At 33.1% G+C, this 19,022-nt stretch overlaps 3 protein-coding genes across 5 annotated transcripts; 2 read left to right on the plus strand and 1 right to left on the minus strand.

Moving 5' to 3' along the window:
- Positions 1-1,200: 1,200 nt before the first annotated feature.
- Positions 1,201-5,006, plus strand: LOC133817805 (uncharacterized). Of its 3 annotated transcripts, none has more exons than XM_062250405.1 (9): positions 1,201-1,373; positions 1,984-2,203; positions 2,326-2,521; positions 3,089-3,259; positions 3,341-3,457; positions 3,822-4,019; positions 4,113-4,172; positions 4,267-4,365; positions 4,546-5,006. In XM_062250405.1, the coding sequence occupies exons 2-9, from the start codon at positions 2,061-2,063 to the stop codon at positions 4,630-4,632; spliced, it is 1,071 nt and encodes a 356-aa protein (XP_062106389.1). In that variant the 5' UTR covers positions 1,201-1,373; positions 1,984-2,060; the 3' UTR covers positions 4,633-5,006. The 3 variants fall into 3 exon arrangements, with proteins under 3 accessions (XP_062106389.1, XP_062106392.1, XP_062106390.1); XM_062250408.1 differs by lacking the exon at positions 1,201-1,373 and adding an exon at positions 1,376-1,501; XM_062250406.1 differs by lacking the exon at positions 1,201-1,373 and adding an exon at positions 1,477-1,632.
- Positions 5,007-11,005: 5,999 nt separating this feature from the next.
- On the plus strand, positions 11,006-11,859 carry LOC133814246 (uncharacterized). Its single transcript, XM_062247234.1, has 2 exons — positions 11,006-11,226; positions 11,305-11,859. Exons 1-2 carry the CDS (start codon positions 11,164-11,166, stop codon positions 11,857-11,859), a joined length of 618 nt encoding a protein of 205 aa, XP_062103218.1. The 5' UTR covers positions 11,006-11,163.
- Positions 11,860-13,632: 1,773 nt separating this feature from the next.
- On the minus strand, positions 13,633-14,987 carry LOC133814247 (uncharacterized). Its single transcript, XM_062247235.1, has 2 exons — positions 14,955-14,987; positions 13,633-14,871 (listed from the first exon to the last, which is right to left on the minus strand). The coding sequence occupies exons 1-2, from the start codon at positions 14,985-14,987 to the stop codon at positions 13,633-13,635; spliced, it is 1,272 nt and encodes a 423-aa protein (XP_062103219.1).
- Between the last annotated feature and the right edge of the window lie 4,035 nt (positions 14,988-19,022).

Below are 19,022 nucleotides of genomic sequence, written 5' to 3' on the forward strand. Positions count from 1 at the left end.
TTCTCAATCTTTTTTAAGTCTTTGTCAATCCAACTTTTGTGTAGATTTTATTTTTTGAGGTGGTGTTATCTCACCCTCCCCCAACAACGCCAACTAAGGAACTCAAAGTTATTTCCCAAGGACCAAGTTCCTACAAAGCAACACAAAGCACCTGAGAACCTAAATTTTTTTGGGCTTCCAAGACCCAAGTCACCTAGACTCGGGCTCAAGTCCTAAGTTTCCTAAATTGGGATGAACTCAAAGTTACTTCCCGAGGACCAAGTGCCCGCGAAGAAACACTGAGCACTCGGGAGCCAAAATTTGATAAAGGTTTTCAAGACCCAAGTCGTCAAGACTCTGGCTTAAGTCCCAAGTTGCATAAACTAAGGCATTTAATACCTGAGTCTTTTAAGACTGAGGCCCACGTATGGTGGAATTAAACAAGGTTATATAAATCAATTTTTTTCATGATGTTACATTACGTTAAAAATTTGAGAAAAACCTTGTACATTTTAAGTCCAATTTGCATTATTACTAAATGTTGTGTTAAAAACGTGTTAAGTGAAAAAACAAAGAAGGCAAGTAGTTAGTACAAGCAAAGGCCATTTTAAAAAAATTATACACAGCAGTGCTCGGGGCACGAGCATTCAATTGTTTGTACCCCAAATAAAAAGAAAAAAGGGATGTCACGCATGCCTATTTACTGAAAAAAAAAATGGCTTAAATCTCCCAAAGAGGAACTGCCTCGATGACTTCGATGGCGGGGTCGACCTTTGGGACTTAGCCTGCCTCCCTGGCGGCAGTAGCCTCATCGGTGTGAAAGCGATCCTTAAAGAGCAGCCTTGTATTGAGATCATCTGTGAAGGACAAGTCCGTCTCCCAGTTGCTCAACCAGGCGACGTATAGGGTGTCCTCAACCAGCACATTAGCCTCCTTATTCAGCTCTTCCACTTTGAGCCACAGGGTCTCCACCTCGGACGCAGCTGCTCAAACCTTCTCGACTGCTTGGGTGGCCTCCTCCATGTATTATGACATGTATACTTAAAAATTCACATCAATGAGTATTGGGTCATTTGTAAAAAAAAATGTAAGGGCCAATATGTCACAACAACCGCAATTTAGAGTTAAAAGTACAACTTAGGCTTATGCAAAGCCATTTCATTCTCCAAAAGTTGTCGTTGTGTGAGATTAATATCGTCGATCTAGTTAATGTCGTTTTATGGTTGTTGTCGAACGAAACACAATGCACCACCCCTATCTTCTGATCAATCAAAGAAAGAAAATTGGGTTTCGTTTTTAGTGCATACACGCGTAGTTATGATCCATGTGATTGGAAGGAGAAGCTTCACCAGTAACCACCATTCCTAAGCTCTCTTTTTCTCTTGATTTCATTGGTAAGAGGAAACCGCAAATATGAGCACTATTTATTATAGCAAAAATATCATATTTTTATTATTATTGTATACATAAAATTGTCATGTTATGGCTTCTGGTGAAGAAAACCCATCACTTCCCGACTCAGGTTTCTTGACCTAGTTTCGTCTTCTCATCCTATTTTTCTTTCATGGGTTTTTCATTTTATCTCGATTAGGTGATAATTCATGGTTTTTGGTTGAACCCCACTTGATATAATGCTTCCATTTTTAATTGATGGTATGTTTTCATTATTGGGTATGGCTTATTTTCAGATGAGGTTTTTGTCTTACATTTGAATTATATAGGCCTGGGTCCGGTATTCATTGTTTGATGGGTTATATGTCCTTATTTTTGTCTACTAGTAGCACTGCATCAGCATATTCTTTAGGTATCTTTATAATAAAATCCTCTTGTTTAGGTTTTATTATTGAAAAGTCTTATGTAGAATGCTTGAAATTTGGGTCATTGGACCACATTAGGAACATATATGTTTTTTTAGTAGTTAATCTCCTGTTGGAGTCACAGTTTGGATTTTGATCGTAGTTTACTGCAAGCAGTATCAATTATTTTCTTTCTCAACTTTTTCAGATTGCTTTGTATGTGTGTCGAGGATAAGGTTGTGTGGTAAGGTTATGGCTTTCAATTAGTTTGTTAGACATAGTGCAATGGAGAAGAAACGAATAGATGATTACGAGCCAGGTCCGGTTCCATCTCCAAGGGCATTGGACAGATTTGGGTTTGTGAAACAGGAACACAATAACTCATCTGATGCTTTGACAAAGAGTAGATCAGCCAGTGAACAGGAAAGGTGTGTTGTCTTTAATTGAATCATTTATAAGTTATTTAGTTTAAATGAGCATCAGATGTTTTAGTGAAGAGATATTTCACATTAACATGTATCGACTCATGAATACTTTTGATGTTTCTTAGGGATGAAAGGAGGGTTAGAAAATGGAGAAAGATGATTGGGGTAGGAGGCAGTGATTGGAAGCATTATGTCAGAAGAAAACCTCATGTTGTTAAAAGGCGTATAAGAAAAGGGATTCCTGATTGTTTAAGGGGTCTTGTTTGGCAGTTGATCTCAGGAAGTCGCGACCTTTTGCTGATGAATCCAGGAGTATATGAGGTAATCATTTTTTTCGTTTGCCTGAATAGATATTTAAATTGTCTTTCTTTTTATGAACTTTGATCTAAATGGTAATCCTGGATTATAGTCTTTAGTGTAGTTCTTACAGATTTGATGGGTATGTTTGAAATGTGTGTATTTTTGCAGTGTGTGTGGTGTCTAAGATCATGACTTGGAAAATTAAAATAACAATCAACTTAAAATATTCTTAAATATAAATCTGGTTGGTGCATCACTAGGCTTTCTGTTTGAAAATCTCAGTCATTTTATTGAAGCTGCATTGATTCATAGTCTCGTAATAGAATCTTTTGTGGAGTGGAGTTTATTACCTCGTACTTCTGGGTACTTTCATTTCTGTATTGCTTGATGTCTAATTGGTGCCAAATTTTTATGATAGTTTATAGTTTAGCAGTGTCAATATTACTTTCGATTGTGATTAAGGTTACTGCCAAAATATATTCCCACAACTCTTTTCTTGATTCATGGTGATTCTTTTCAAATATTGTTCCTTCTTTTGCAACCACATATTCATACAGTAGTGCTTAAGAAGCTTTATGTTTGATGCAGCAACTAGTGATATACGAGACCTCAGCTTCAGAACTGGATATAATTCGAGATATTTCTCGTACTTTTCCTTCACATGTTTTCTTCCAGCAGAGACATGGCCCTGGTCAAAGGTCCCTCTATAATGTTCTGAAGGCGTACTCTGTCTATGACAGAGATGTTGGATATGTTCAGGTTTGTTTATTATTAGTCTTCTCTCTACTTTACCTTTTTTCAAGTGCAATGCTGAATAAATTCATTTTGTTCAAAATGCAGGGAATGGGTTTCCTGGCTGGGTTGTTACTTCTTTATATGAGTGAAGAAGATGCATTTTGGTTGTTGGTTGCACTACTTAAAGGAGCTGTGCATGCTCCAATGGAAGGATTGTATCTGGTACTTTTTTTTAGTGTCTTAAATCTTATTTTTGTGGCATTATGCCAGTGTATGGATTCACTTTTTGCTGCTAGTAAGATGTATGTGCATCTATACATCTTGGATCTTGATTTGCAATATTAATATAATGTGCTTAAGGCTGGAAGTTCCTATTTGAAATACGTAGGCATTCAAGGCTTTTCCAAGACATCTTATGATTTGACAATTCTGTTGTCTTTTTAATTAGAGATTTTCTTTGTGTGTTTGTGTATGTGCATGTGCATGCATGTAGCCATACAAATATGAAACCTTTTTTATATTCACATTTTTTTCGACAAAGAACAGTATTTTAGTTCCTGAGGTTAAGTTTGTGCTTGCTGAGTAGGTGGGGTTACCGCTGGTACAACAATACCTTTTTCAGTTTGACCAGTTGGTGAAGGAGTTTCTGCCAAAGCTTGGGGAGCATTTTACTCAAGAAATGATCAATCCTAGTATGTACGCTAGTCAATGGTTCATAACTGTTTTCTCTTATTCATTCCCGTTCCACTTGGCTTTACGAATTTGGGATGTATTTCTCTCTGAGGTTGGTTTACTTATCTTTGTATCTAATTTCTTTGAACTATTACTTTTTGTTATAAACTCGATATGATTCTGTCTTTTGAAACATTTTTGACAGGGTGTTAAGATTGTATTTAAAGTTGGTTTGGCCCTGTTAAAGTATTGCCATGATGATTTGGTGAGCATATCAGGAATCTTACATGCTTTGGACCCATATAACTAGCATATTTCCTGCTTACAGATAAGATATGCTTGCCTGTAACTTTTGACAGGTAAAATTACCCTTTGAGAAACTCATACAAGCTTTGCGCAACTTCCCTGAGAATGCAATGGACCCTGATACATTATTACCTATGGCTTACTCAATCAAGGTAATATTTTTTTTAGCTTTCTCAATCAAAATATGTTAAAACACTCAAAATGCTTTTCACTTTTAGGAAATTAAGGATAAAACAAACAGAGTTATTTATTCAATTTAGGTTTTGGACCATTTGATTGGTGCATTAAGCTTTGAATTATATGAAATGTATTTTGGTTAATTTTTTATTTAGGTATCCAAGCGTTTAGAGGAGTTGAAGCTGGAGTATGAGAAGAACAATGGTAAGCTCGTTCGACCTGCAGAATTTGGTCGGAAATAGGAACTTTGCTACGAAGGTTTGTATCTGAAGTGGAGTTACGCTTAATCATGAACACATAAACCAATTCTTTCATTCTTTTAGTCATGTAAAGTCATGCAGTCATGGCAGCTCCAATTTGCTTTGGCCAGATCAACCCCTTTACAAAACTCTCATGTTTCTGCCAAAATTGACTTGTAATAGTAGAATAGAATAGTATATAGTATAACCATGTTGCATAGTAATCTTCTATTCTATGGTATGACTTAAAACTCAAAACACAAGTCTTTCTGTTTTGTTTGGAGTCCACATTTGACTATTTCCCTATGAAACAATCAAAAACATGACTAATGTTTTGAAAATTCTACCAAGGACAGTGACAAATTCCATTTGTGATCCATGCCATCACTTTTTCTTCAAGTGTGATTATAATTAGTCAAGTAATGCAGTCTGAAATGACTTGTTTCTCTACCATTATTGATTAATTTAGACATTATTTTGGGTTATTGGAATGCATTGAATGAACTCATATGTGACTGGTGCTCTTTTCCCAAAGCGAAAAGTTTTTCTCAACACTTGAAGATAGAAAATACAAAGCCGTGAATATACAGGTCTCGCCTTTCCTTTGAAGTAGTCTCACTTGGTTACGTATTTGCTAAGTTATCCCTCCAAAGTGTTCTGTTTTTCTAATTAAATTTCCAAAGTCTTTTGGTCACAACTATAAGTAATTTGACTATTATAGTATACTATATTAAGTAGAAATTAAGGTACCAATCGAATAACCAGCTCATAAAGATGATTATACTAATCTGGCTTTCTTATCCAACAATACTGGTTCTTTGCTAATATTATATAACGCTGTCAACTGCGAGAGTACCAGTTAATGTTTGTATTCTTTCCTATCCTATGTCAAGGGAGATGGGAAATTTCACACTATATGCATCATAGTATATACTAATTCAAATAAGTGCTAATATTAGCATGTATGGCCAAATTATGTCATTTTATAAGGAATGGACTTTAATGCAATACCACCACCACGACCTTCCACAATGAAAAAACACCACATCACAATAATGTTGTCACCATTAACGACACCATCTCTACCACCATTGAAACACCTCTCTCTTCATTTTTTTTTAAGTTTTAATAATGAAAAATTTATTCTGAAACTTAAACCCAAGAAAATATTGACTTAAGACACTAATTTATAGATTTCACATACTTATATACAATATTTTAGGGTTAATTTGTGTTTTTTTTTCTACAGATCTAGAATTCTGAAAAATTACAGAAAAATGATGTTTAACAATGTCTAATGATGCATTTGCGATGGTGCTTTGTAAACTTAGTTTTTTGGCAAAAACGATGTCTAACAATGCATAACGATGTTGATTCGATGGTGCCTTGAACACATGATTTTTAGGCCAAAATAATTTATGTCTAACGATGATGATGCGATGGTGCATTGAAAACATAGTTTTTGACCAAAAACGATGTCTAACGATACTAATGAGATGTCGGTGTGATGCAAGTGCGATGGTGCATTGAAATCATGATTTTTTTATTTTGGTAAATACACCATCGCATCAGCATTGTTAGACATCGTTTTTGGTCAAAAACCATGTTTTCAATGCACCATCGCACCCCAACGCAACATCATCATTAGACATCGATTTTTTTGGCCCAAAAACCAAGTTTTCAAGGCAGCATCGCATCAAAATCACTGTGCATCGTTTCTGTCAAAAACAAAATTTTCAAGGCATCATCGCAACTGCATCGTTAGACATCGTTTTTGCCAAAAATCATGTTTTCAATGCACCATCGCACTGGAATCGCAATAACATCACACTAGCATCATTATGCATCATTAGACATCATATTATGTCAAAATCCATGTTTTCAATGCACATTTGTGAAGTGTAGCACTTGAAAAAAAAAAATACAAAATCCAAACATACTCATGTGTTAAGATATGTTTTGGTATGTTTTCAAGTTTTAAACTTCATAAATGTGAATATGAGCATGTCAAACGTGTAGATATTGAAAAAATACACAAAATAAAAAAATCACATTAAACGGACACCTGAGTGAAAATTATATCTATTGCAAGAATCGCATTGAGTCCATCGAGTTGGCATCGAGCACCATCAAACCACCATCGAGCAAAGTCATTTTTTTTCATGAAAATCTTGATTTTGAAGGCCACATCAAGCTGGCATTGAACACCATCGAGCAATGTCGATTTTCTGTAGATATCAGAGTTTTAGATCTAAAAAAATTCGCAAAAAAACTTAAAAAATCATGCCAAGATCTATTCGGAATGCAGTATTTAGTGTGGTGGTGGTGTTGGTGGTGCTGCGATGTGAGAGAGAGTAAACCGAGAGAGAGAGGGAGAGAAGTGAGAAGAAAGAAGATAGGAGGGTATTTTTAGTAAAGTGCACAAAAGTAACATTATTTTGAAATCTTTAATATGTCTAACATATATTTTAATTAACACCCAATATAAACCATATAATGTGAAATTCCCCTTTATAAATTAGTCCTCATTGTTTTTTTGTTTATGTACTCATCATTTCTTACTGATGCGTACTCAAGATGCTATAGTTGTTGGTCCATTTGAACCTAGAACACCGACAGTTTAGTAGAAGCTTATGGCCTGTAATGATCATGTATCTGCTCATTGGTTATTGCTTATTGTTAATTATATCCCTCACTGATTTTTAAACATATTAGTTTATTTTTATTTTCAGATCTTGATGTGGTTATCAATTACATGCTATTATATATATATATATAAATATATATTCTATATAAAAAATATGGAGATAACGGAAATTATTGGTTTTAACAGTTTATTATTTTTTTCTGTTAACATTAACAGAATATTCTTATATTTAACCGTAGATTGTAAACATAAATTAAACTTAATTAAAATTAAATAAATAAATAATTAAACAAATTAAAATATGATATTTTTGATATATTTTACTATGATAATTATTTAAAAATAATAAAAACATATGTTTTATAACTTAAATAAAATTTAATTAAACTTAAACTTAATATTATAATTTTTTGTTATCACTGCCAAATTCAAAAACTAGAACAAACATAAACTCAAACAAAAATAAATAAATTAATTAATTAAAATATGATATTTTTAAGATATTTTATGATAATTTAAATAATTAAATCATATTTACTTAAAAATAATAAAGGCATACACATCAGTTTTTTATATTATAAATTTATGTGATAATTTGTTTTTTATCAAGTGATTGGAGCTTTTTTTCTTCATCAAATTCACCAAAGGACATTGTGAGATACATTAGAAACTAAAAATAATTTATACATGTATACTACTGTCTACACTATGACTTTTTCTATTCTTATTTTATTCTATTATTAATTTCTTTTTAAATATTATTGTATTTTACATATATGTCATGTAGCCATGTAAATATATATATATATGTCAACGTTGTGTTTATATGTCATATATGTAGAGATTATTGATATAAATATTTATTATACTATAGAACTATAATTCATTTTATTATATATATATTAAAAAAACAGTAAACCAGTTTTTATTAAAATTATAAACAATGTTTACAACCTTAAAACTAAGCAAACGTGCAATACATGTTGCTTCTACCTAGTATATATACATATATCTTCGTGTTTATTTATATTTATTATTCCCCATCCCTTTGAACATGTTATGGATATAAGTTATGTTTTTTCTACGAATTTTTCTTTTTAATGTGTAGATGCGGTTCTCAAATGGGGAAACTACTCTAATTGACCCTAATTAGCCCTATATTTATAACTCTAACCCTTAGTTAATGTTTTTCTCATTTTTTACTCTTTAAGACAAAATTACCCCTCTGTTAAACAAACAATTAGAAACAAATCTAACTCTTACCCTTCTCATCTCTAAGTTTCCTGTTGAAAACCCTCCCAAACCCACCTATCTTCAACGTTGTCGTCGAAGCTTCGGTGGTGTTGTCGTCTTCGGCCATCACCCACCTCGTCTCCGCCACACCGATGCATGTCCTCCCAGCTGTGTCGTCGTCTCCGCAGCCACCTTTTTTTCTTACCCATTTCGTTTTCAACCACCTTCTCTCTTACCCATTTCGTTTTCAGCCCCTTTTACACTCTTCCTTCTCTCTTTCTCAAATCTACCAGAGCCCCCATCCCCTCTGCTTGCTCCCAACCCCACAAACCCACATTGCTGCCTCGCTGTGCTCCGCAGCCATATTGTTAAGCCCACGTCGCCGGAGCCCAAGGTATACAACACCTAAGACCCCACACTCCCCTTGTAAGCCCGATACCCTAGTCCAAGGTATTGTTGTTATATTATTTATGACTCATTTGTTTATTTTGATTTTGTCATATTGATGCTTTGAGATTTGAGATTTGATGGTTGTGGTTGGAAACATGTTAGAAGAATGTAAGGTTTGGACTTTGGTTAAATTTCTAACTACTTGAGGCATGTTTTAATTTGGTGTGAATAATGAGTGAATTTAGTGTGAATCATGTGTGAAGTGAAGTTGTTGTGAACCATGTGTAATTTCAATGTGAACAGTGTGTGAAATTGGTGTGAACCATGTGTGATTGTGGTGTGAATTTAGTGTGAACCATGTATGAAGTGAAGTTGGTGTGAACCATGTGTGATTTCAGTGTGAATAGTGTGTGAATTTGGTGTGAATAGTGTGTGAACGATGTTCCGAATTTATGGTGAATGATGTATGAACCATGTGTGATTTCAGTGTGTGAATAGTGTGTGAACGATGTTCTGAATTTATGGTGAACAATGTGTGAATGATGTGTGAACCATGTTTCGAAATTATGGTGAACAATGTGAGAATGATGTATGAACCATGTGTGAATTTGGTGTGAATGGTGTGTGAACCATGTTCTGAATTTATGGTGAATAATGTGTGAATTATAAAGGGAAACTACACTAACTAACCCTATTATAAAAATGCACAGCCTCAATTTCTAGTGTGTATATATCTCTTTTTGTTTATTGGAATAAATTTATTAGCATATTATATATGATATATAAGTGAAAATCAATTGTGGAAGGAACTTGTAACTCAAATGCACTAGTTTGCTATCAAATATATGAATGAGTATTATCAAATGCCAAACATGCTCAAAGTAGCTAAAGAATAGGTACCATATTTATCTCCACTGTTTTGAATTGAATCCTCGTGGAGTGTGTACTTCACAACAATTTATGATCTTTTAATGTTTATATGTGAATTTAATTGAAAAACTAGTATCTTTTAATGATATAGAAAAACTCATTTGAAATATCATTTCATTTCTGCAGAATGTAAGTAATATTTTTTTAGTTTTTGATTGAGAAATATCTTAGCCAAGCAAGACCAACTGTGGGATGGTTTATGGATTATTATGGGTATATATTTGTTAAATACTAACTTTGTTAGAATTTTGTGTGAACAAGAGGTGAATTTAGTGTGAATTATGTGTGAGGTTGGGGTGAATGTGGGTGAGCTATGTGTGAACCATGTGTGAATAATGTGTGAATCATACAAAGTGTGAATAATGTGTGAACCATACGTGAATCATTTGTGAATAAGTGGACAATATGTGTGAATTTGGGGTGAAATGTGTCTGAACAAGGTGTAGATTTGGTGTGAACCATGTGTGATTTTAGTGTGAACCGTGTGTGAAGAAAGTGTGAATATATCTAAATTATGTATTAAGCGCTTATTTAATTTACCTTTTCAGATGTCACTCCTCATGCTTCCTATTGAAAGGCATTATCCAGCAAAGACTGTGTATATGGGAGGGAGCATTATGAGTACAATAATAACGAAGTTCACGACATTTGACTTGATGGAACGAACGAAACAGTCACTGTTCAAGCAATTCTTCTTAGCTCCACCTCTACAATATTCTGGAGTTATTATTCACCAGTTACTGCTTAGGAGAGTTGTTGGTAGAGGAAATAACGAATACTGCTTGAATTTTAATATTTGTGGTCAGAATACAAGGTTTGGAATTAGTGAATTTGGTTTGATCACTCGATTGAATTGTGGAATTTCTTTGGATCATGCAAAGTATAAAGAAATGGCCAAGAGTAAAAGACTTCTCCAGACATACTTGAACAATAAAGAATGTTTGTCTTCTGAAGAGTTGGAAGATGGATTCAAAAGGTGCGATGTAAAAGAAGACGTATGGAAATTAGGTCTATGTTTTTTGGTAGACTCTCTTTTATTACCTAGTGAACCAAAGAAGAAATGCTTTATTGATGTCCTTTCCATGGTGGAAAATGAAGAAGACTTCTTCAACTATCCTTGGGGGAGATTATCGTATAAGAAGACATTATTCGGCTTGACAAAAGATATAGAAAGGCTAAGGAATAAATACTTGAAGAATGTTGAGCAAAAGAGAAAAAGACCAGCACCTCAGTACACAATTTATGGTTATGCCATTGCTCTGCAATATTGGGCCTATGAAATTTTTACAAAGTTCGTTGCATTTGCTTATCAATAACCCCTTGCCTTTCCAAGAATGCTTAGCTGGTCAGCGCATAAAATGTTGAAAGATATTGAAGTTGTATTTAAGAAAAAAAGTGTAAGTCGTTGAGATTTTATTTGAGTTTGTGATTTATAAGAAATGTTTATACCTTATTAATTTATTATTTTGTTGCAGGATCTTATGAAGGCCACGCTCAATCCAAGACCCGAAGAGAAAGAATTTCATGACTCTATTATTCAAGGACCAGATGAACTACTCATGGGTCGTGTTCTTAGCTTTGTAGACAATGATGTGAAATTGGAGTTTGAAAGGGAAGAACGTGAGGAACCTCCCACAAAGCCCGATGTAGCAGATGGGCATCGTCACGAGCAAGACCAGAAAGAGATACCAACTCCAATTAACACCTACCATGAAAAGTTGTTAGCTGATGTTGACACTTGGAAAAGTAACCAACAAAGAATAGAGGAGAAGTTGGATGTGTTTACCCCGATTAATTTTTTTGGGACACATTGGGTGTTGTTAGAGATATCATTGACAAGCTATCTTATAAAAGCTTATGACTCTGATATCACTATGGTTTCCAACAAGGAGTTTGAGAATAAAATGAGCAGATGGAGAAAAATGCTACCATATCTAATTCAATCCAGTGGGTTGTTAAGCCATAGGAATGATGTCCAACTACAAGCAGAGAAAGTGCGTTTTAAGTTCACAAGACCTGGCACAGAATAAGTGCCACAGACCAAAAATAAGTATAACTATATTAACCATATTTATATTGTAAATAATCACTATGGTCTTCCAATAATTAAAAAACTTTATTTCATTTGCAGTGGCGATTGGGGGTATATGTCATCAAACATCTCGAGTACTTGCTAGCCAGAAAACTGCTATCCGAAGTAAATGACAACAACATGGATTTCTTTAGAAAAAAGACTTGTTTAGATTTGTTTTACCATAACTTACAACCATAATTGTCTTTTATTTAAATATATGTATCTTACTTTTGAATGTATGAAGAAACTATGTCAACTTCATCTCATTAAATGATATTGAATGACTTCGTTTATTTCATCTTAATAGTGGAGCGGATAAATCTTTGTCACTTTTATCTTATTAAGTTATGTGTGAATTAGGTGTGAATTAAGTGTGAACCAGGTGTCAATTATGTGTGAATTATGTGTGAACCGCATGTGAAATATGTGTGAATCAGGTGTGAACTATGTGTGAATTAGGTGTGAATTAAGTTTGAACCAGGTGTCAATTATGTGTGAACCGCGTGTGAAATATGTGTGAATCAGGTGTGAACTATGTGTGAATTAGGTGTGAATTAAGTGTGAACTAGGTGTCAATCATAGACATAATCTGTGTTTTTCTCATTTGTAGACATATCCTGCGGTTGCAGGATGTCATTCCTGCGGTCGCAGGAATGTCCTAGAAATGCCAAAAAAATTCTGGAATTGCGGCCGCAAGACACCCTTCCTGCGGTCGCAAAAATTGCTCCGAAACACCGTTTTCTACCAATTTTTGTCATTTTTTCGATTTTCCCCATGTTTCCACACCTAAGTCACCTAATCCCTTCGACACCTAATACTTTACCTGAAAAATACATAGATAAACAAGTCTAAAACTCATTTATCATGAATTAAGTGTGAACCAAGTGTCAATTATGTAAGAATTATGTGTGAACCGCGTGTGAAATATGTGTGAATTATGTGTGATTTACGTGCATGTATGAATTAGGTGTGTCCGAAACAACAAACTTTAACACAAAAAGTCATATTACTAAACCAATCTAAAAATTCAAATTCTGCAATTGAAGAGTACAAAGTAAAACAATCAAAGTACAAACTAAGTATGTCTAGATGGCGGGGGACAAACAGTGGTGCACGTCACTCGATTGTGGCCGAGGACACCACATCTACGTTGTTTGCTATTCTTCTCACCCTTTGATAAACGTCGTTTCTTCTTTGGACGACTAGCTTTCTGCTTCACTAAAGGAGGAGCTATCATCATACTTCCTATGTCATTTGGTATCACCCAAGATTCTTCATTACCCAGCGTATATACAGATCCACCATAGGATGACAACCACACTTCAATTGTGTAGAATCTGGAGCATAAAGTATATGGACTAATGCCACGATCTCAAGCACCAGCTAGAGCATGTTCACAAGGAAGACCTGTCAAATCAAATCTTCTACAACTACATTTTTTCCTCCTTAGGTCGACATCTCCATCAAGATCACCGTCCAATACTGTTATTTCATACTGACTAGACAGATAAGGGAACGAGGTAGTGGACTTGTCTGCTAACTTTTGCAAATCAGCTTCCACTTCTGTGGCAAGAGGACCTGTAGCCGCTGATACTGCAGTTCGACGCTCAAAAAACCATTTTTGTAAAGTGTGCCTCATAAACTCCATGAGACAAGTAATTGGCCACCCACGTGCCTCAGCAATGACATTGTTCCAGCTTTCGGCAATACATGTAGTCATTAAATTATATCAATGACCAGGAAAGAAAGAACGAGCCCACTTTTCAAAACCCACTTGATTCTCTAAGTATTGAGCAATTGCAAGATCTTTGAATTTAATCTTCTCAAAATAGCATAAAAACTCTTGCTTTCTATAAGCTTTCGTTGCAAGGAAGAATTCTTCATGGCAATGGTCAGTTTTGAACTTCGCACAGATATTCATGCTAACATGATGTATACAAGCACCGTGGTGTGCCTGAGGAAAAATTTTAGTCAAGGCACTTGCTTTACTAGTATGTCTATCAGACACGAATACTAGATTCTCTACTTCACCAATCGCTTCCTTCAACCTCAGTAGAAAATACAACCATGAGTCATTATTCTCTGAGTCAACTACTGAAAATGCAATTGGATATATTTGCTTGTTAGCATCTTGGCTCATGGCACATAACAAAGTACCTCCACACTTAGTAGTCAAGAAGGTTCCATCTACACATATAACTGGGCGAATATATGTTTTAAACCTCATTATAGAAACACCTAAGGACATGAAGCAATATTTGAACCTACCTTCATTGTCCATCTGCAAATGAGTCACAGTTTCAGGATTTTTTTGCTCCATCATGTATAGAAATGAGGGAAGTTTCTGAAATGATGATTCTGGTGTACCTCTTATGTAAGCCAATGCATGCTCTCGACACCTCCAAGCTTTAGCATAGCTCATATGAACTCCATATGATAAACTCATATCTTTAACAATTGACATTGGCTTGTAATTAACATAATCACCCTCAAATTTTCTCCTTATGACATGTCCAATAAGCCATGGGGATGCTTGACGGTGATCTTTATGTCGAACATCCAATGAGCATGTGTGTTCACCGAAAAATTTACGAACCTCGAACATATTGGAATTAACCAATTTAGTAGCCCTCAACCTCCATTTGCATTTATCATCAACACATACTGTGCACCATATATTTTTTGCAAACTTCTTTACTTTAAACTCAAAGTTTTTCTTTAATGTATAAAGATTGAGTTTCATCTTCAACTCTTGCTTGTTCTCAAATATTTGACCCTCTTTTATTTCCCACGAATTGATACTCGAAGAAGATGTCAGTAATTGAGCCGTTGAGGCTGAAGTAGAGCCTTTATCCCCTTGATTCAACAAAAGTGGAGTACTCCATAGATTATCTTCACCAACTTGTCTTACTTTACGACCTCTATTGTTTGAGGAATCATGGCTCTTCAATACTTCATTGGAGGTTGACTGTTGTAAATTATGCTTCACAAGTACATCATTGCAGGTAGGCCTATCAATATTTTCATTATCATCTGAGCTTCATGCATCACTGCTATCATCATCACAGCTGTCTTCATTGCCATCAATACAAAAATCATCATTCACTTTGGTTTCAACTGGAGGAATAGTATACAACTCACGCGTTTTAGTAACCAAATGATCATTACTTCTCTTCTCTATAGTAGACACACATAGGGGTGTCTGATGATTGATGGATGTTCCTATCTCATCAAGAAAAAAAGCAACATCGTCATCATTACTAATCAAAGATGGAGGGATACCTTTACTTCCAAAATGATAGATTACATTTAAGTCAAGATCAATACAAGACTTCTCAACTCCGATTAAAGTATACAATTAATCAACAAGACTATTGTAAGTGATAGTCTTTGGCACCTTCATACCCTTGCTTTGTTTCGCACTAAATGACCAACCTTCATTCAAAACTTGTTCCCACGATCCATTATATAACACCACAATATTTATATGTGTTTGACCTGTATAACATATGACAAAAGGTTCGGAAGCCAAATGTTATTAGGCAAAACTAGCCAAAAGAAATAAGAAATAAACGTGTGAAGCAAGCATGTGTCAAGCATGTGTGAAACATGTGTGAACCAAGTGTGAACCGTGTGTGAACTATGTGTGAAGCATGCATGTGTGAACAATGTGTAAACATATGTGAATCATGTGTGAACCAAGTGTGAATCATGTGTGAAGTATGTGCAAACCAAGTGTGAATAATGTGTGAACTCGTTTGAACAATGTGTGAATGCAGTGACTTAAATCGTGGAAATCATTGAACTGTGTGTGAACCAAGTGTGAACCATATGTGAACAATGTGTAAACCATATGTGAATTATGTGTGAACCAAGTGTGAATCATGTGTGTATCAAGTGTGAATCGAGTGTGAAGTATGCGTGAACCAAGTGTGAACCAAGTATGAATTATGTGTGAACCAAGTGTGAATAATGTGTGAACTCGTTTGAACAATGTGTGAACAAAATGTGAACGCAATGACCTAAATCGCGAAAATCAATCGAAAATTCGTCATCTCAACATAAAATTATTTATTTTCACAGATTTTTTAGTGTAGAGTAGTTCCAAAATTCTATTTAAACTATTACACCCATCCATAACCTATAAATAAATAAAAAACTTACTCATTATCAAATCAAATGTTCAAACTTCTTCAAGTTTGGGAGATAATTTTTCTTTAATCTTCAATCTTCTTCAACTTGGGTGAAAAGAAAAAAAAATTGTGATAAATTACATCACTTTCTAAAGCTTCGTGAGAAGAAAAATGGTGATGATCTCTCTTTGATGATGATTTGAGAGAGAGGGAAAAGGAATAATGTTTGTTCTCTTTGTGAGAGAGAAAGAGGAGAGAGAAGGTGGCTGAAAACGAAATGGGGAGGGAAAAAAAGGGAGGAAGAAGTCCTAATATTAATAAGGGTATGTTAGTCCTTTCACATGGGTATAAGATTAAAAACATGAGAAACATTAAAGTGAGGTTAGAGTTAGGGTCAATTCATGGAGTTTCCTTCTCAAATGTTGTTTATAGCATCAATGTTCATGTTTTAGTTTGTTATAATATTTTTATATAGTTTATTTTGTCATTCTTGAATGAAGATTTTGTACTTTAAACATATTTGTTTATTTTTATTATTATTGGTAGATACGGTACTCAAATAGTGTATATAGCAACTTTCATTATAAACAGTTATGTCAATGTTATGGATATAAGTTAATATTTTTGTTTATTGGCACAATATGTTTTTATGATTCAGATCCTATGTAATAAATTTGTTTCTCGTTTATGTTTGATTTTTTTTTTCTGGATAGTATATTGTATGTTAATTTTTATTGCTATTGTATTTTAAACCGATTTGTTTTTTTTTTTCCAATTTTCTTTTTAATATGTAGATTCGATTTCTCAAAAAAAAAATTATATCATCTTTTTTATGTTTAGTTTTGCTATACATATAGTTTATTTGTCATTCTTGAATGTAGATATTGTATATTAAACATTCGTGTTTATTTTTTATTTGTTAATTTTATTTTTTATTAGTAGATGCGGTTCTCAAATATTGTATATAGTAACTTTCATTATCCATAGTTATGTTTATGCTTAGTTATATTTTTATATTTTTACATGGTTAATTTTTTCAATGTTGAATGTAATATTCTTTAATTCACAAGTGTGGGACTTATATTTCAAGCCGGAGAATGCACCTATATTTTTGTATCATGTTGTATTAAAATAAACAAAACTATTTAAGTTGAAGGAGCATGTTATAATTATATAAAATATCAAACGTTTTTGTTGTTTTATTTTTAATAAGTAATTGTACATTGAATAATTTTTTTAAAGAATGTTGCTAAACAAATAAAAAAATATTTATGTTTTTTATTTGTTAAAATTTCCAAGTTTATATTTTTTAATTAAATAAAAATAATAATCTTCAAACTTGCATAATATAGTTTATCATATTAAACAATTTTATTTAGATAATTTTCTTTGTTACTTTATATTTCAATAGGTAATTTTAATTGATATGCTAATTCCTAATAATGCCACAGAACCAAACAAAACTAAGAAAAAAATAATAATGATTATTCTTTCATGGAAACGTTTATTAGAATAAACAATTTTGTTTAGTATATAATATTGAATAATTTTTTTGAAGAATTTTTAAAAACATAATGAAAAGCAATTATTATTTTGTTATTTATTAAAATTTTCATGTTTATTTTCTTAACAAAATATGAATACTATTCTTTAATTTTGCACAGAATTGTTTATCATATTAAACAATTGTATTTATATAAATTTTTATGAAATTTTATATTTTAATATGTTATTTAACTTCATATTATTTTTCCTAATAATGATTCCAAACAAAATAAAAATAGAATAAAAACAATAATGATTATTGATTCATTGAAACGTTTATCAGAATAAACAATTTTTTTTAGTTTATAATACTGTACATTGAATAGTAATTTCTCAGTCATCATCGGAGCAATTAATCAATATTAATTGTGTAATTAATATATGTTTTATTCAAATTATTTTATAATTGGTATAACCTCATATTTGGAAAGTTTCATTTTAAACTGAAAAATTAAATAGGAAAGTGCTAAATCGGTGGGAATATGTTTATATAACTTTTTTTAATGATCTGTTATAAATTGTATATTGTTTTCTAAATAGTATGAGTGATATTATTATAGTAATTTCATCAATTTTGTTTTTTGTTGTATGTATATAAAAAAAAAAGCAAATATTTTTGTTTATATATTGAAGCACCTTTTAAATTATAATTAATTTTTAAAAAGTTAGACAAAAAAAATAAATAAATAAAGTAGGAGAAATTTCAGTTTCTATGTATAATGACACTCTAATTAAAAAAAAATCCCGAACTTTATTCACATCACAAATGTATGCTGTTTTTTCTAGGTTTTCTAAGCTACCCCTGGCATTTTTTTTCCTTCTCTCCCACTCTTACGACTTCTCTCTCTCGAATTCTCACCACTCCACAAAATTTCCGACCAAAGCTTCTATCTCCGGCTCCACAAAAATCCTCAAGATTGAAGTGAACAAAAGAATTTCATGACATCATCAATTTATTAGGTTCTTGGAGGACAAAATCAATGGATAAGTAGGTAGGGTGTTAATATTGTGATGGATGTTGTTTTTTAACACTAATTATTTTATTGTAAAAAAAAACACACTTATTATCATATTTCGAATGAATCCATTGCTACATTTGTGGTTTTTTTTTTCATTCATTGATATGGAATTTTCTCCAAAAAATTTACGATGTGTCTCAGTATCCCTCAATATGTCTCGCTGTGCCTCGATGACACTATTAGGATTAAGCAAGAAGAATGTCCTCTATGGACTATTGAGGTCCATCAAGTAGTATAGAGGTCTAGCGAGGTGTATTTGTGTTAAAAAATGAAAGAAAATTCAAAAGAACCATATGTTAGGATTGGTTAAAATACAAAGTTCAAGTGGTCTTACACAAGCTAGGTGTAAAAACACTAAATGGTTTCACATAGTGAAGATGTGAAATTTGACTTTTTGTTATAGACATTTAAAATTTGTATTT

The sequence above is a fragment of the Humulus lupulus genome, chromosome 2 (genome assembly GCF_963169125.1).
Source record: "Humulus lupulus chromosome 2, drHumLupu1.1, whole genome shotgun sequence".
Classification (NCBI taxonomy): domain Eukaryota; kingdom Viridiplantae; phylum Streptophyta; class Magnoliopsida; order Rosales; family Cannabaceae; genus Humulus; species Humulus lupulus.

Coding starts and splice junctions, on each gene's coding strand:
- LOC133817805 (XM_062250405.1), top strand. CDS start 2,061: ATGGAGAAGAAACGAATAGATGATTACGAGCCAGGTCCGGTTCCATCT. Junction 4,173..4,266: donor AGTATTGCCATGATGATTTG/GTGAGCATATCA, acceptor AACTTTTGACAG/GTAAAATTACCCTTTGAGAA. Junction 4,366..4,545: donor CTATGGCTTACTCAATCAAG/GTAATATTTTTT, acceptor TTTTTTATTTAG/GTATCCAAGCGTTTAGAGGA.
- LOC133814246 (XM_062247234.1), top strand. CDS start 11,164: ATGCTTAGCTGGTCAGCGCATAAAATGTTGAAAGATATTGAAGTTGTA. Junction 11,227..11,304: donor TTGTATTTAAGAAAAAAAGT/GTAAGTCGTTGA, acceptor ATTTTGTTGCAG/GATCTTATGAAGGCCACGCT.
- LOC133814247 (XM_062247235.1), bottom strand. CDS start 14,987: ATGGCAATGAAGACAGCTGTGATGATGATAGCA. Junction 14,872..14,954: donor CAGCTGTGATGATGATAGCA/GTGATGCATGAA, acceptor AATTTACAACAG/TCAACCTCCAATGAAGTATT.